Raw genomic sequence first — 18,820 nt, 5'->3', positions numbered from 1 at the left:
AAGATTGTGGAATCCTTTAGCAAAGACTGAAGATAGGAGCGAAAGAGGGGGAATGAAAACAGTTCGAAGTATTCACTGCTTAAATTTTAGGCTTAGGTAGTGCACACTATGTGGAAAGCAGTTTAGTAATGCCTTTGACTCCAAAGGCTAGTGATAAAAACAGTAGCCAGAAGTCTTGGATAGTAGTGGAGGTTTTTGCTCTATTTGGAGTTTGAGCTTTTCTCTTGAAATTTGTGATGCTGAAGACAAACACAGACAGACCTCAGTGATCTTAATAGAGCTGCAGTAGATCTAAATTTCCTCAAGTCTTCAACAACTGTAAGTAGCCTGTACTCACGCTGTTGAAATTTAGGTGCATTGTCATTGATGTCAGAGAGGTTGATGGTAACAGTGGCTGTTGCTGAAAAAGCCCCTGCTTGTCCAACCATATCTTTGGCTTGGATGATGACCAAGTACTGATCCTTTGTTTCTCTATCCATTTGGGAAGACATTCTGATAACACCTAAAAATGAAAAGTACATTTTTATGGTCCTGACATTCAATAGTCACATTTTTCCCAAATCTGACCACATAATAAGAGTATAAAATGCATCATTGGACACAGTTATGAATTTACACTCTAGACAGTGCACAGTACACCTGTCCTAATACTGGGAACTGGTACTCTTGGCAACATCCAAGCTGTATGGTATATCTATTCTGCAACATGCTTAGACTTCTGGTCCCACCACTACACTAGGGAGCAGAATACATCATATCTCTCTTCTAACATATGTAACAATTTTTCTTCCCCCCAAATCAGGATTTTTGAGGGATGTTACATATCTTGGGTTCCTCTAATATAGAGATAGGAATGGCCACATAATGGGCTTGAGGGGTGTTAACTCGGAAGCGCTCCTGGGCCCATCTGTTGGATAGGGTGCTCAGAATCCAACTCTGTTTTCTTTAGCAAGATTATTGGTGAAATAAATTGTTGATTCTCTAAAGAGAGTGAGAGAATGTCTCATGCAGAAAAATGAAATTTTTGAAATTATGCAAAGACATGCAAATGTAGGATGATAGGAGTTGATATTTGTGTTGAATTGAAGAAATAAAATGCCTATTTTTGCTTACATCAATATTATGATATTTTACAGATTGATTTTGGGCTACAAGGGTATTTTGCAGTACCTGTCTTTGGTTCCACAGAGAAATAAGGCTGTCCCTGAATAAGACTGTAAAGCAGACGTGCACTATTCCCATAAGAAGGATCATCATCATCTGTCGCTGTTACCTGTGTAACAGATGTACCTAAGAAAAAAATAATATATATCTGTGCATTAAACATGTAAAATTACTCATTTAAATTACTTATTAAGTCTCTATAGGATTACCTACAGGTTTACTGTTTTAAACCACTACCCATGCATCTTTTTCTATTTTTTTTTGCTATTATCTCTTTTCAGCCTGTTTCATTTTGTATAAGTTACTTCATAATTACACAGAATCAACATTTTAAGAATCTTTTAAAACACCACTTATATTAGCAAAATTAGTAAATGTCACCTTCTAAAATTCATCATTAAAAAGGGAAAATGTTTCTTCAGCAACTCTTTTGGTTCCATTCAAATTTTCAATTAAAATTAAAAGAAAAAGCATATAAATTTTCAATGATATCTTTATTTATATTGCTTAAAATACTATGTATCTTACTCCTTATATCCTATTTTGTAATATGTGAATGGAGCATAGCAAGATATTTCCCTTCCCCTTGTAAATTCTTCAAAGAATTTTATGGAAGTTTCCCATAGGAATAGGAAAACAAAACCACCTTATCACTAGTATGACCACTGCATGATTGAAAGAAATAAATTGTTAACAAGCAAAGCAGCCAAGAAATATAACAAGGCTCTGATAACATTTTATATTCTTGAGTCTTTAATGAGCCTTTCCCAGTGCAAAAGACATAGCAGAAACAATCTGCAGAGCATGATTCATCTCTGGCTAGTAGTCGGTTGTATCCTAGATCCAAGATTAGTAGCAGTCTCATGGGGCTATCAGTCACGATTGTCTTTTTAAAGGAAATATTCATAATAGCATCATTTTATAATGTAATCATTATTTTTGTCCTTTTTTCTCACCTAGGTTCTGCATAAATATGCAATAGCACTCCTCCTGAGGAAGAGCAGGAACTCAGGCTACTTTCTAAAACTTTCTGGCATATGTTCACATGGTTGCACCTGAATACCAGTGTAGCTAAGCTGGAGGAGAAAAGAAGAAGACAGGATGGGGTGAAAGGTGTTTGGCCAGAAACACCTTTTCTATGGCAAACTGAAAGTTTATACTTGTCCCTGGTAAAACAAATATGTTCATTTCTGATCTTTCTAATGTTTCAACAGTTTTACTTCTTAATAGATCTGAAGAAGCCTTTCTAATTTAAAGTATGCTGAACTTGGTGAACTAAATATTTTGATTATTTTCAGAAGTATTCTTTTTTTCCTTTTCTCTCAGCCTATATTTCGCTGTCAATTTAGTCTACAGAACTCCAAGTGATTCTATAATGTGTGCTATCTTCCCTCAGCATGCAGGCACAATTTAGAGTAAAATGTTACCCATTGCTACCAAGTTTAAGAGTGAGATACACTTAAAAACATACCTATGATATCAAATTTCTGATATATGTTATACACACACACACGCACGCGCACACACATTCACGCGCACACACACGCACCCCTGTGCCACAGATTTGGTATTTTATTTTTGTGTGTGTGTGTTTGTGAGTCCCTATTGCTTTGGAGAAATGTGAAAGATAAAATGACCGACTAATCAGAGCATATATATTCTTCATAAGTAACAATATTCCTTACTAAGCCTGAAGAGTAAAGGAAATAGAAACATTCAGCTGCACAACTGTTAACTCCATACCAGGTGCAGTCAGTGGAAACTGTTCTATTTAAACTAACCCTAAATTCATGCTCTAAGATAATTCATCATGAAGAGAACACAGTTCTTTTGAAAGAAAAGTGAGTGCTAGTTAGGAAGGAATCCAGCACTGTGGATAATGCAAGGTGCAGTCTGTTATAGATGCCTTTTTCTGGTATTGAAACCCAAATGCAAACATGAATTTCAGGAATGGACTGTTTATGGCACCATATTTAACAAATAAGGAATAAGATACAACAAAAAAAGAATATATGATTGCAAAGCTGATTACAGCTCTTTGAATTTCACTCATTTAAAGATAGATTTATTTTCTACACAGTTTATATCCATTAGAAAGAAATCCTGAAACTAAAATGGCATTTGCTGCTTCTCTAAGCTCCAGCCTACTTTGCTTCTTTGTTGATTCTTCCAGCGTGTGATGGAGTGTGGGAGTTTGGCGTTTGTATGAGTGGGCTTAGTGAGACACAACAGGAAAATGGAAAGATAAGCAGACAAGGGGTATCTAATAAGGACAGGACAGATCTGGAAGATGAGAAGAATGCTGGTCTCCTGCATTCTCAGTAGGAAGATTTTATTTCAAAACTGGGGTGGCAGGAGACCACATAAAGGTAGGACTGTGTTTTCTCACATTTCTTGAGGACAGAGATCTCATGATCATTATACAAAGTTCTAAATTAAATATGGATTGAGCAGTGGGCAGGAAAAAAAATTATCCCAAGATTAGAATTTTTTTTCAGTTTTTAATTTCACATTGCAATGAAACCTATTTTGCTATATGTGTTTAATCCATACTAAACAAAACAAGCCATTTCCTGAATGGAACCATGCTCAGCTAGACATTTGTTTTCGAGTGATAAGAATTACAGTGCTAATATTATGTTCTCAATAAGTCTGAAAACAAGTTTAAGCCATTTTTTTTCACTCCTTGCTTGAGAGGAAAATAATTGAGCAGATTCAAAAAATGTATTTTAAAACAATCAACTAGCACATTTTTCAAAAAAGCACCTCCTGACATTCCAGGCATGAAATGTCATAATTGACAATATAATTATAATAGCACTTTGCATTATTTATGTGAAAATGAATATGATGCCAAAGAGGCAAAATAACTGAATATGTCTGTGAGCTTTAAAACATATATATGTGAATAAGGGAATCTGTGTGACATTGATATGAAGTTTAACCCCAGGTATGTGTCTTCAGTGCACAGAAATGTCTTAAGCTACATAGTAAGCATGTTTACACTTTCTTTACTTTTTATTAGTGTCTATTTGAAACAAACTACTTTTTGCTGATTGCTGTATAAGATTTTTCTTTGTATTACTAGAGCTTTGGTTTTGCCCCTCTTGAGGAAAACATAACAGTGCAATTTATATCTTGCAGACCATTAGGTAAACTATAGGGCACTCATGTATGATATAGTTATTCATTTTTCTAACTACAGCCTGAAATCTATAAAAAGATTAAGTACTGATATATTATTGCATCTGACTCTTAGCCATTCTATCAGATATACTACATTTGTATAAGCTTAACAGCTATATGGGAGGCACTTAATGTAAAATCATACCAAATGCCTGGGGAAAACCAGTCTTGTACTCCCAGAAGAGTCCATTTGCTGATACACTTTTCATTTACTGTGACACTCAAATATAAAATCCTAATAAAATTTAATACTGGAGATAAAAGAGAGCTAAGAAAGAACTAAAATGTGTTCTAATTTGTTGTCACATTGGTATATATATTGATATTTGTACCTAACTTTAGGCATTTTTTTCTAGGGAAAGGTTAGACAGGTTCTCTGAGGCAAGTAATACATGTCTGGCTGTGAATTATTCTCTCTTTGCTTGCTTAGTTTCAGACACAATGTTTACTAACAGTGAACTGCTTTCGCAAGTGCTGACCACACTTCTTGAGCATGTTTTCTGTAGGAGAATTACTAGGAGATCGCAGGTCTAGCATCATTGCGCCAAACTGTTCCTACAGAGCTCTGAAATGGAGCAAAGGACAAAGATAAGTCTCTCTGCTGGACCATATCATCTAAACTAATTCTGGTCTACACTCATACTAAGCCAAAAGAAATTCTAGTTTGTGGTGAAAAAAGCACTGAGAAGCACTGGTATAATGAATCAATACTATATTGATGTTGCAAATTTTGGTTGGTTAGTGTTTCCATCTGTTGAGAAGTTAGAAATCTCATTCTAAGGATTAATCCTTTAGGGTGCATATTGAAAGAAGTTTCCTTTCAGAAGCACAGTCCCTACACTTCAAGAGCCAGGGTAAGTTAGCCCGGAAAGAACTTCATGGACTGGCTCGGCTGTTTCATGTATTGGAGCTGCCTGATTTAAAGCTGGACAACGTACCCTCACATTATGTTATCGTTTAAGCACACCTACTGCAATCTTTTGTCTTACATGAAACAAAATATCTTCCACCACAATGACTGGTATAAAGGGGACTATATAACACTTCCCCTATATTCTATATACCATAGATACTAATATACCATTAGTGTACTAGTGTGCATATGGGAGAAGTAGGTGAAAGAATAATCTCTAAAATAATGATTGAATTAATGCTAAAGAGGTCAAACATAGAAGTGGTATAGAAAATATTTCAAGATATGTAAGAGTTGACCTAGATTCACATATCATAACTGGATAATGACAAATCTGTGAGTTTACTATTTCAAGCAGTTTGTGTCTAAGGGGGATCCACACAGGGAGTTAGTGTTATTTTTTACCTATTCTGAAAAACTGGGAGAGGGGTGTTACTTCCTTTTTTTTTTTTTTTTTTTTTTTTTTTTTTTTTTAGATGCAATTATCCACTTTTCTGTAAGACAGAAGCTTTCTGGGAAGATAAAGTAGGAAGGATTTCAGAAATGAATTGTTGATATAGTTCTTTGAATGGTTACAGGTCTGGGTGAGTATATATCAAGTCAGATGAAATTACAAGCTATCTTAAAATCATTTTTAAAAGAGACCAACGGCCTCATAACAACAATTTACCACAGAAAAAAAGAAAAGACACACACACACAAGAAAAGCATTGTCAAAGTTCTAAATTTGTGTAATCTCAGATAAAAATAACCAGATGATTCTATGCAATAAACTAGCCCCTTTGTTATAATGGATGCATCAAAAAAACACAAAGGTACTTGGCAGGAGACCTGTCTTCTCGTTTCTTAACTTGGGTGAATGATCCAGATACATGGGCCAGAAGTACCCTCTGATCCACCAGCAAATTGTGTTAGAAACTGAGTTATGTGACCAAAGGCAAGGCTATTCTAAATTTGTGTTCTTTCTTACAAGATCAAATGTTGAAGTCTTGAGACAAACAAGTCTGTGTAGAAGGAAGCAGCAGAGAATGAACAATCACAGGCCCCCAAAATGATTTCCCTAATAGAAGTTGGGTAAAAGCAGGGTGACCACAAGATAAGTTGGTTAAATGGATGTCTTTTGTGGCTATTGTTCACAGTGATGGTGAGCTACAGGTTCCCTGTAGGAACTGGGATATTAATGCTCCTTCTGATTAAAACCCAGGAATGAATATCCTTGTCTTGTAACCAGAATCTAGGCTGGCAAAGGATGATATAGTTTACAGCTCCCTGTGAAAGATACAATGAATATGCCCTAAAAGTTGAGCCGGTAACGCTGAATGATGCATAGTTTTTATTACCTTTTATGATCACTGATGCTATTGAGCTAATGAGCTCATTAATTCACACAGTTTTAAGTAGCACAATATTTGAATTTCTTTTCAATATTATTTGCAATAGAAATAACCAAAAGAGAAAAAGGTAGGAATTAAAAAAAAAGATTAGTGGGATTCTTTCAGTAAGTCTTAAAGAATTCATTTTTCCTTTAATTTTCAGAAGAGTTATTTGGAGATGATAGGATCTATAACATGCTCATTTATGCCAGCTGCTTTCGCACTTTGTTTTTTTTAAGGATGTGTGTGTGTGTGTGTGTGTGTGTGCGCACATTTTTGCCAGACATTATGTTTGTTTCATATTTGTTGTATGAAATTTACAGATACATGGCAGATCCAAGGCCAGATCTCTTTGACTGTGTAGTTATGGGGTAGAAGGGGTACAGGTTAAATTGTTCATCTTGACAAGAAAATCACAGTTCATGTGCTTAGGAAATCTGAAGACTTTCCTTTACCGCACACCATCCAACCCAAACAAAGGGAAGATGATTGATAGTGAAAGAAGGTTGGCAGTCTAAACAGGTAGGCATCACACACAATGTGAGGATGTTCATAACATCAGTCCCACATCAGTTTCACACCTTTCCTGTCCTGAACCTATTACTTATAGGAAGCAAACTGTCCTCATCCTTGGGGGGCGAGTGAGTAAGTGCTTGTGCTGTGAATGTGATTCTTTTCCAGTTACAATACAATTTATATTACACAGTGTATAATAAAGGCCTATTGTTTAGTTATTAAGCAGAGTCAGAGTAGACTGAAGGAGGCTGTTGAGTACTTTTCAGTTCAACTGAGCTTATAAGTACTTAAAAAAGCTAACCAAGGTTAGAGGCCTTTAAAGTTTAAGTGCATGCTGCTTTTCTTTCACATGGCTAGAAACCTGAAGAGCTGACAAGATATCATACATTGAAATCATACATTGAACAATTTTGTAGATATTAGGCTGGTGTCCTGATGCAAAGAGTAATGAAATCTGTCTGCCTGAAATCTTCTCTGCAGTATCAACTGGCTACACTATCCTATCTATTTCAAAGTGCAATGCCATGTTTTTTAAACACGTATAAATTTCAAAGCTGAATCACTGACAGGAAAGAAAATTCTCTATAACCAACGCAAACATGAATCCAGACAAGATTCTGCAAAAGGACTTTGATACATATAGCTACCTAAATATTTAAAGGCAAGTATGTTAAATCCTAGTACTCATATCCTTTAGTTTAAGCAGATATCTTTGTAAATTTCCAAGCTTGTAAAATACTCTGACTTCCTTCTCACTGAAAGGCAGTCTATAAAATATGCTATTAAGATTTTATATGAACATAACTATCCAGAAAAAAAGCAGGAAATAAGGAGTTTTGTACATAACATGTCATACCTTCAGGGGACATCTCTGGAACGGTAGCCACATATGGTCCATCCAAGAACTGTGGTTCATGATCGTTGATATCTCGAACCTTGATGATAAATTCCGACTCAGGTTCAACAGGAAGGTGAGTGTTTCTGTTAATTGCTTGTGCTCTTAGAGTGTAGAAGGATTTCTTTTCTCTATCCAGTTTCTGCATCACTGAAATTTTACCACTATATTCATCAATGCTAAAAATGCTTCCAGCTCCCTCCCCAGTCAAAATGTATTGTAGGCTGCCATCTTGCTTGTCTAAATCAGATTTCAGCTGTAAGTACAAAACAGAAACATACAAACAAACAAAATAAAAAACATAACACACTTTAGGAGGGATAAAGTTTTGAAATATTTATTTTAGGATTTCTTTATTTTCATTCTACAGTGAACCCTGTCACTAGTAAATCTTATTGGAAACTAAGGTTTAAAAACAGCTACTGTCACATTTCTAGCCAGACGTGGCAGTTTTACTTTATTGATGTAACTGGCTTATAAATGCATGGTTAACCTAAAAAAGGCTGCTTCAGCCGCTTTGGAGTCAAACAAATGAATGTAAGTACATGCCTTAGCTCATTGCTCTATCAGCTCCGATAGACTTCTGCTGAAAACAATGGAAAGCACATTAAACATTATCTCGAGTGTGCGTCATATATTTTCATATTCTTTTTCTACTCAGCAATACTAGGTGTAAATATGAGAGAGTTCCACTTACATTGAAATATTAAAGAGATATAAAGCCATTCTGCAGTATAAGTCTCTATTATTTATTCTGAAATAAATTGATAGACATTTTCCATTTCCTTCCAGGATGATCTTCATCCTGTGTTGTCTTGCCAAGATGAGTTTTACAATCATATTCTTCTGACAAAACTTAGCCCTGGAGACTATTGCAGTCCAGCTGCATTTGTTCATGCCATCAAAATTGTTTTGTTAGTGTTAACAGTATGTTATAGCATTTTTTATTTCACTTTCAACTGAAATTCTTAACATGCCAAGCATGCACAGTCGAGTTTTATGGGAACAACAATTTCCAGCATATCATTAATTCTGTATTTTTTTTCTTTATTTGTTTTGGGTTTAGAACCAAAGATGTTACTTTATAAAACCTCTAATTATTGAAAAATTCAGTGTAATATAAAGCCTTATTACACTTGCTTCTCTTACTAAGAAGAATGTTTTAAATGTAAATGATATTTCTACCTGTTGGCTTCAATAATCTCACTCTTTTGCTTTGTTCTTACTAGTTGTGTAAGGCCAATGACATATAATCAGACATGAGACCTGGCAGTTCTAGGCCATGATGGCAACCTTTCATCAGTCAATATACTATCTCTAATATAATGGATATTATCTGGCGGTCATGCAGATGAATAAGAGAATATAATTTTTGGAAACATAACCATCACAAAAATATTTACTTGTTATATATAAGGGCTTAGCCCTTACTAAATTATACAATATATTCAAAAAGATTGTCAGTGATTAGGTTTAGGTTTGCAGATGAAGGAGAAAATTACCTTGGCTAACTTATTGCTGGGGTTTAGAAATAAAGTTAATGCTCAGCTTTGTTTTTCCAGAAATGTAAGTGTATGTGCACTTGCCATTCTGGAGGTCTGTCAGTTAGCCTTCATTTCACATTAATGATTTTTTGGAACAGAGGATATCCACAACAGAGCTTTTGTTAAAGACTGCCTGTCCTCCTAGGGGAGGATCGTAGACTCTCCAGAAAGTATAAAGAACAAATGCTTGCTACCTACCAGCTCTGCCCCTTTCTGACCCTGCAGGTCAGTGTAGGATGTGTGGTCACAGAGAGGAAAAGAAGTAGCTGTGGGCTGTGAATGGCACACTGCCCTATTGGATATACTCACACTACTCTGGAATAGCATTTAAAGTTTCAACAATCATTTTAGTTATTCTTTGCAACAATGCCCATGTCTTTTGGAGGTTTTCATAATGCACAATCATTTATACACATAATCTGTACAGTTTATGCAGAATGTGGTTAGGACACTGCTCTGAGGAACACAGTTCTGAGTTCTTGCTCTACCTGAGTCATTGCAGTTTTCAAGCCTAAATTAGGCAGAGTTAATATTCCTTACCAATATAAGAGAGACAATTTTCAAGTCTATGGACTTTAGAATGCTTTTAAAAATGACCAGCTTAAAGTCAAATAGTTTCCACCCAAGTGGCTATATTTAAAGTCGTGGCAGGTCTGCTCCTCTGTGAGTGATCTGGCCCCACTCATTTTAACACAATCCAAATTTAACACCTGGCTAAAGGGCATTGCAGAGCTTTTTTTATCTATAAATCTGGGTTTCCTCTTCAAGAACACCAGAGAATGGTAAGGTTGATGTAGATGTAAATCTTTACCCTAATATGGAGCTGAGATTTGGCCCAAGAGTGCATCAATCCCTGAAAGACTGGAAGCCTGCCTAGGACTGGCTATTTAGACATAATCTGTGTGAACCATTTCACCCATGATTATTTCTCCCTAAAAGATTTTCATGGCCACGGCCGTGTTAAATGAGATGTCTCTTAGAAATGACATTTATAGAGGAAAAATACAGAAGGTTCTCTGCTTCCCTTTTTATTAAGCTAGACACAACAGAATAAGTGGTCTTCCATTGTAGATGTGACCAAAGAATTTAGGTATTTGCTTTAATATCTCTGACATTGCAGTGCTGGTTGACACATTCTTTTCTTCTTAAACCTGGTAATGGAAAAGGATTCCTGACTTTATGTTAAATGAAATTTGAAGATTGAACTCTGAATCAGACTGTGAAGAGAAGTTGTGATATGGAATACTGACAATTAATAACAGAGACAGTTTATCTCTGTATTTTTGTTGATGCAGTTTCCTGCAGGGCCTTATTTACTAAAAGAGTTTTTGCTTGCTTGTAGACTGTCATAGACTTACTGAAAGCAGAGCATATTCCAGTCGGTAGACAGCCACAAGTAAATGTGTCTGATTTAAACAGTTAGACTGCAATAAACTAACAAAAATCCTCAATTAAAATTGCAGATAATTTACCTATAGCACTGTGAGGAGCAGAAAGGCAAAATTATAAACATGGTCTAAAGCTGTATGAAAATACATGACATTTATGAAATTTCTTTTGAAGGAAACTGTGTTTTCCAGCTACAGGAAAAGTAATAATAATAATAAAAAAGAATATGTCTACACTTGTTCTTTTAGAAGTGAGACATCATGCTTCCAGAATAGTTACTTCGAAGGGGCTGTGAAAAAGTAATTAATGAATTTTGAGCCCTTTGGGCCCAATTAAATTTTAGTGCTAGTTAATTAGCAGTTAAACTTATTTCAGTTCATTCATCTAGAAAGTGGCTTAAAGAAAAGAAACTAGATCTCAAGATTACAATTACTTCTGGCTTACAAAAATAAATAATAATAATAATAATAATAATGATAATAAGCAGAGGGAGCGTGAAAGGGGAAGATAAGTCTCATTAAGAAAATTATCTTAAAGCACATTTTTAAAGGAGGGTGAAAAATAATTGCTCGTTGTGCTAAAGCTACGTTAATCTAATGAACCATGCAGATTCCTGTAGCTTCTCAGTGGTAAAAGGATTTAGTATTAATCTGCTTCATTAAAAATTAATGAGGGGTAAATCAGCTGCTACTTAGTGTAATAGAAAATCATGCTAAATACTGTTTGTAAACTACACTGCACTCGATAAGGCTGCTTTGATGCTGTGCCAAAAATAGCACAAGCAAATTGCCAGATGTTGATGAATGAGTCCTCAACTTTCATTCAGATGGCAAAAAGGAAATTTTAAGCTTGATGCCTACATCTACTGTGTATGGGTTACTTTTAGTACAGAGTGAGTTTGGTGCCTCCTTGTCAGTTGAGTTGGATGAATGTAGGCCCTTGGCATTGCAGTGACCTCTAGCTCATGGAGATGTCTCATTCTAAATCAGGTTACAGGAAAGGGCAAATGTCGTACAGCCTGATTTCAGCTCCCTCAGCTCCTCCTCCAACCTATCTTGATGTTTCCCGATCGCTGGAGACACTTGATTTTCCAAGGCAAGGTAGTAAGCTGTTAATCAGCACGCTAAATCAAACCTTGTATCTCCTTGCATCATGACATCATACCTGTCCAACGTATAAAGGCGTCGTTGAAGTCTGTTCCTCAGTCGCAAAAAGTGGCTCCCATACCCAGCCACGTTTCACTCTTCGAACTGCTGTGAAAGACTGATCTGTGTTTTTAGTACTTTGCTTCTGCATGCTTGGAGTGCAAGGCCAAAGCTGAACCAGCGTCAGCACAAGACATAGCAACATGTAATAATTCATGCTGAAACCTCCTTTCAATCAATTTTCATCTCTAGAAGAGGAGAAATAAAAATAAAAATCCTTAACAAGGTATTTCTCTGCCCTCCCTTCTTTACGTATTGATTCTATGCTAATGTAAGGGTTGGTTTGTAGGGTTAAAACCTCCCATTCCTAAAAGGAAAGAGCTGGAACAAAGTCTGTTTCTGATTAAAATAGAAATTCTTTTAGAGACTCAGTGGTATAAGTCTCAACTTTCTTTTATATCCTAGGCAGGGACTTTCTATGCAAAAAAGGAAAACCATCCTTCAATTAATTCATCTTCCAAATTAAGCTGGGTAATTGTATTGTGTAGCCTAGCAATAATTTGATTGGAATAATTGTATGTTTCTGCTTAGACAGGGCTCATTTTAAGCTGCAGTCACAGAACTGCCTGCAGGGTGAACAACTAGCCTTAGTGGCCCTAATGACTGACAGCTGAAACAGAGGAGTGCAGAATTTTTTGTTTTTAACCTCTTCTTTCCCTCTTTCCCAACTCAGCAAAATGCCTGTAAAAATGCCTAAGGAGCTAGTGTGCCATGAAAAAGCAGCAAAAATGTGCACGTCTCCTTCCTGGTCGATAGGAATTAAGTGCCATATCCTATTCTACTCCCTGCAACATTCTTGTCTTTAATTAAACAAAGGGTAAATATATCCTGGCAGCCCTAGGGTCCAGCAGCTAGTTTAATTGGCACAAAGTATTCCTTCAGAAAAACAAGTCTTTTCACAAACTATATGCTATTGGTGACTAGTGTTTTTTGGCAAAACTAACAAAACTCCCAATTTTAAATAAGGTGCAGTGTTTGGTTGAGAATGATCATGTTTTATGGGGTCTAAAATTCTGTACCACACACTTTTTACTTCTTAAAACCTTACTTGAAGAATAACATTTCCTATGCAGGGACAGAGTCTGGTTCACGAATTTATTCCATATTAGTCATTTTGTACCACACATGGGAAAAAATATTTGGATGCATTTATTTTAGGCATGAAAAATCCATGAGCTTTTTTACCTGTCAAGCATAAAATGTGAATTAATGTAACTTTTAAGATGATGATTGAAATACTAATGCTATAAACAATATCTTTCTTTATACAAAGAGAAACATCATATTTGCTTAAAATGATAGAGATGTCACGTAGACATCTCTCTCTTTTCTTCCAGCAATTATACATGGTTCTGAACATTATTCTGTTTAAATCTGGATACAAATGTTTGTTGAGAAGAATAGTAAGGCATAAAGAACTGTAGGTCTTAGACTCCTGATGGCAATTTCTTAGGTTTTCTGTTTTCCAACTTTAAAGCTATAACACCGCTAGAGAAGATTTGAATGGAAGTAAAGGGAGTTAGGTAATCTCTTACTTTAGTTTTCTGTGGAAGATTGCTTATTTCCCTAAAGCTACAATAATAATATTTGTGGCATGGAAGATGACACCCACAAAAGCTCAGCCTGGGTCTCAAATAAAGCCTAAGAGAGGCTTAAAAGGCCTCAAGGTCTTGAACTGTCTCTCTGTACGAAGAGTGCATTTCACTCTAAGCACTAATTTTCACAAAATCTACCATTGAAAATAAGTTTTCATTTTATTGCAGTACATAGCAAAAGACAGACAACTCAAAAGAAAAGAAGTAGTTCAATAGTCAAAGAGACCTTTCAGAGGAATTGTAAAGAAAATTATTTCAACCACTATTTAAATGAGGAGACAGGTGGTCAGTCTGGTCCACAGCAAATGCTGCTGGCTACCCATTAGCTTGTTTTTCAAGCATTTATTCTGACACTGCCCACCTAGTTCAATGAAGTATTCTTGTAGGCTAGTATTTCCTGCAGACTGAATTGCAAACAGAGAGTCATTAGCAGACTCCTCTGACAGACTCTGTGTGTATACACATCAACTTGATAAGGGTATAGAATATGACTACACTGGTCTGCTGTTGCCCACTTTTTGGCAATACACTCAGCAGTTAGCTATCAGTCATGGACAACTTAAAAAATTTAATTAACATTTGGTCCATTTCAGGGTCCCCTGTTCCTAGATTGTGTAATACCCAATGATATATATATCACATCTGTAACAGTGGGGAAGGATAAACATTTTCAGATTTTGAGGTGTTGCATATTTCATTATTTGTATAAAATTTCTTTTGCTTACAAATATAGACTTTAAGCAAATTATTGTGAAAAACATAAAGGCATATTATGGAACTGAAGGTTGTATGTCTTTTTGTTTTCCTCTTCACTACTAAATCAGACATACTAAATTTGCCTTTAATTTCAAGAACTCTCAAAGCATATTCCCTTCCAACATCTTCCTACCCATTTGGCATTAAAAACCTGTCTCCAGCCTCTGATGAGCACTTATTGCAATTCTCTATAGATCCAATTGTTCACTTGTGAAACAATCACCTTCTGCTGTTCTCCAGACTGTAATTTACGCTCAGAAGTATCATCCAGAAACTAATATCTTGTTCCTTGCTCTATTTCTCGTCTTTCCTTAAAAAAACAAATTTTGGTGTTACCTACTTAAAAAAAAAAAAAAGGTTTAAGGTGAGTCTGTGCTGAGAGCACTGACTAGTATTGTCTCATTATTCCATTGTACTCTTCTGTCTTTCCCTATGCATCAGTCATCTCTTGTTTTACACTTAATTTGTAAGCTCTTTGTAACTGAAATGACCTTGTATTCTGTGTTATAATTGTAATATGGAGCAGAAGGGAGGCTTAGTAAAAGCACAGAGCTTTTAGGTGATATAGTAATGTGAACAAATAGATAAATTCTTAATAGAATAATCTCTCATTAAAAAAGACAAATGTATTTTCAGAGATGAGCAAGTAAGCTATCATTAATAACTTCCCAAGGGAGTGAGTGAAATGGGGACCATTGTTCTGCTCTTGTCCTATTCTTCAGAAAGTACATCTCCACTTTCTCTGTCACTTGCATTGGTTTGCATTGATTTAATAAAGACTGGTACACAGAAAAGAGTAATGAGAGTATCAGTTTTAGTTGCAATAAGTAGGCTAAATCTTTTAAAGCAATATATTCCCTTTACGCTCATCATGAATTTCCTATAGGATAGGAACTGGTTTACCTTCTTGGCATAAAGTCGCAGAGTACCTTGTTACGTGTGGTCCAGAACTGTCTCCAAATCAAATGCTGTTACTATTTGGAACAGGGTATTAGTTTTCACTGTCTGATTAGTTTGACATAGTTTTGAATTCCCTTTACTATAATGGTAGCTAATTACAAATGATGACAATGTTATTACCTTCTAAAACATTTTAAAAATAGACATAAATAAGATGTGGATAAATTATGTTCCAGTTCTGTGGATGAAGGATAAGAACAAAGTACCTTAATTCTGTAATAAAGAAAATTAATTTGGTTATAAGTAAGGCCTTCTAATCAGAGGATAACAAAAGAGTGGAATACAGTAACAGAGAAGGTCATAGGTACTACTTCACTAGACACTGTTAAGAATATCCTGTATATGTACTTCATCCTGTTCCACTGCTGAATTTTGAAAAAAAAAGACTTCTGAGAAAAATAGTGCTCTCTGTCTCTAAAAGTGCTAAACAGAACCAAAAACGTCAGACTGAAATATATTCCTTTGGTGAAATTTGATGCTGTCATTGCTTATTTTAATAACATCAAAGAAATAAAAACAAAACAAAAAGTGGAACAATTCATGTCAGCCAATCAAATTCATTAATATCCTATTGGGAACCAAAACAGGATGGCACTGTGTAAGACAGCAGAGAATCTCTAAGACAGAAAGTGATGATGTGGTAACTATGATCTGTGGCCAGAATGTGTGCACGTGAGTTGCCAGTGATCATGATGTGCCTTTCTCCCTATGTACCAGCAGCCATGATGTGCCTTTCTCCCTATGTACCAGCAGCCATGATGTGCCTTCTTCCCTGCGTACCAGCAGTCACAGTGTGCCTTCCTGCCTATGTGTCAGCAGCTACGGTGGGCCTGTCCTGCTGGCCTGCCTGCCTGCCTGCCAGGGATCAGGAGATGTCTTCCTACCTCTCACACGATGCCACAATGACTAGGAGATACTTGGAGGAGTGGCTGGGCTTGATTGCTATATAACTGGCCATTGTGTTTTTCAATAAAGGATCTTTGCACCACCCTACCTCAGGTCCATGTCGTCATATGCTGCAATATCCAGCATCTGGAACACAGTTCTTATGTATAGATATAACATATCTGGTTTCAGTATAAGTTCTGTGTGTTGGTCTTGGTATGATTATAATGAAATTTATCTCCCTTGTATGTTGTTATCTTTAATTTTCACTTAGGAGGATAAAGAGGAAAGAGTATTTCTAACCAACACCTACAGATTACTGTCATAAAAAAAAATGATAGAAAACTTCATAGTTTCAACTCTACATTTGTTCAGTGGTAGCACGTCTTCTGTACCACAACTTTTGCTCTACTTCTATTTTATATGGTTGATTACTGATAAATCTAGTGTATTATAATGCTTCTTCTCTACCTTCTTCCCAGAAAAGATTGTATTTGGACTCATTCTCACTGTCCACAGTTTGGGCTGCACACAATCTGGCTGACACTTATGCTACGTTACTTTTAGATTTCCCAAGAAATAAATCAAATATAGATCAACTCATCTAATTAATTATAACAGTTTTGATACTTAAAAAATAATAAACACTTTTATTTTCAATCCATATGGAATGAAAAATGATAATGACATAACAATGATAAAATCTTCCAGTGTGTGCCAAGTAGTAGCCTTAACACTATTCTTGCTACTTCTGATGATTGCTGAATTTCACAGAGAAGGCAAATAGATAATAATAATTATTACAGGTTTGGTGTGTTAGAAACCATTACCATTTTCATTACTTTTTAGTTTTGCAGTCAGTGCAAAGGTAACTCTTACGTAAGTCTTCCATTTTTCATGAATTTCAGGAATACTATTAAAAGGCAGCAGAAAAAGGCGTACTACATCCTAAGAAATAAATATGGTCCAGTTAGCTCCAACTATGCTGGATTCTTCTTCTGGCTCCACTGATAACTGTCTTTGCAGGTTGGAACAGCAAAATATCGATGCTGTGGCAGTAATATTTATCTGGACTAGTAAAGAGCAAAACTGGGAAGAAATAACTAAAAAAATTGCAAGAATTTATTTTGTTGTTTAAACTTCATTTTTTGCTATATTCCACTGTTGGCATATGCCACAGAAATATAGTGTGTTTTTTGTGTGTGTGTGTCTATGTGAATCTGTAAATTTTATAACATCTCTGCTGTAGCTCAGATCACATTTTCCATAATGCCCTTTAGCTTATGTTTGTCTGTCTGATTTGTTTTCTTTATTATTAATTTAGTGTTTAATAATGTTTTCTTTTTAACTATTATTTATACTGGATCTGAATATTTTAATTTAGTCTCTTTTTACTTTCTTGTCATTTATGCATTTTTTTTTTTTTTGAATGGTATGTCTAACAAGTGTGCTGAATCCAACTCTACTGTGGCTACCAGAACTAGCATGTAAAATATAAAAATATCTACAGTCAGTTAATTAGGGCTATCTCAACAATAGCCTTCCCAGTGTGTTGCATGAATAGCTGATTAAAAGCTATTGCTTAACCTTGAGAAGTGTCTTCTTTAAACGATAACTTGATGTGACATTTGACCAAATCATATTGACTGGTAGTGCATATTAACACAGTGTGGTTGCTTGTGTCTCTACTCATCACCTAGCACTTCAGTTATATGGAGAGCAATTACTTAGGTGTTATGAATGTGGCATAAATTTCACTTCATTCTAATCAGTACATTATTTTCTCCATTTTGTAAACATGCTATTGTACTTTTAGGGAAGGCCTTCAAACTATTATATAGAACTGCCAGAGTAATTATCTGTCAGTTATGCATGGAGAAAATAGCTTTAGATAAATGAATTTGTTAGTTGATTAGTGCCTTTAAGTTTGTGGATTTTAATCAGTGTAGAGTTGATTGACTAGAAATCCTGTCATTCCAATTGTTTTATAATTGTTTACTGATTATCTTATCAAGCAGTATATTAACATATAACATCTGACCCCAACGTTTTACTAGAAAATCTGTGAAAATGCAGAAAAGCCTAGATGCCATTTCAGGTGACAATAACCTGAGTCTTCAAAGCATAGCAAACAGTTGGCAGTTCATACTAGAGATTCCACACATCTTTTAAAGTACCAGATTGTGATGTGATATTTAATTCTCAAATCTTATATCTGATATTAAAAGGATAAAAGACTTATAGGGAAAAGTAGGCTATATGTTTTAAATGGGAGGAAAAGGGTCAAAACTGAAGCATGAGATTTATTCCAGTGACTGGAAAAAACAAGTGGAAAAGCTGATCCTGTTCAACACACAAGACAAAGGAGATAGTGTAGAGGATGGGGTGACATATTTTGTATTTTACAACCTCAGGCCGCAGCATATCTTTGGTTGTTAT

At 35.5% G+C, this 18,820-nt stretch overlaps 1 protein-coding gene across 5 annotated transcripts in view; it reads right to left on the bottom strand.

Moving 5' to 3' along the window:
- LOC112990816 (cadherin-19) overlaps positions 1–18,820 on the bottom strand; it is a 114,486-nt gene that overhangs the window by 25,851 nt on the left and 69,815 nt on the right. For all 5 annotated transcript variants that reach the window (XM_026112809.2, XM_064507156.1, XM_026112810.2 and 2 more), the window contains 4 exons: positions 12,145–12,373; positions 8,009–8,303; positions 1,171–1,290; positions 338–502 (listed from right to left, as the gene is read on the bottom strand). In XM_026112809.2, coding sequence (XP_025968594.2) covers positions 338–502; positions 1,171–1,290; positions 8,009–8,303; positions 12,145–12,342 — 778 coding nt within the window. In that variant the 5' untranslated portion in view covers positions 12,343–12,373. The remainder of the gene's footprint in view (positions 1–337; positions 503–1,170; positions 1,291–8,008; positions 8,304–12,144; positions 12,374–18,820) is intronic.

The sequence above is a fragment of the Dromaius novaehollandiae genome, chromosome 2, assembly GCF_036370855.1.
Source record: "Dromaius novaehollandiae isolate bDroNov1 chromosome 2, bDroNov1.hap1, whole genome shotgun sequence".
Lineage (NCBI taxonomy): Eukaryota > Metazoa > Chordata > Aves > Casuariiformes > Dromaiidae > Dromaius > Dromaius novaehollandiae.
The sequence above is the reverse complement of the archived record's forward strand: the minus strand, read 5'-3'. Positions and strand labels throughout refer to the sequence as shown.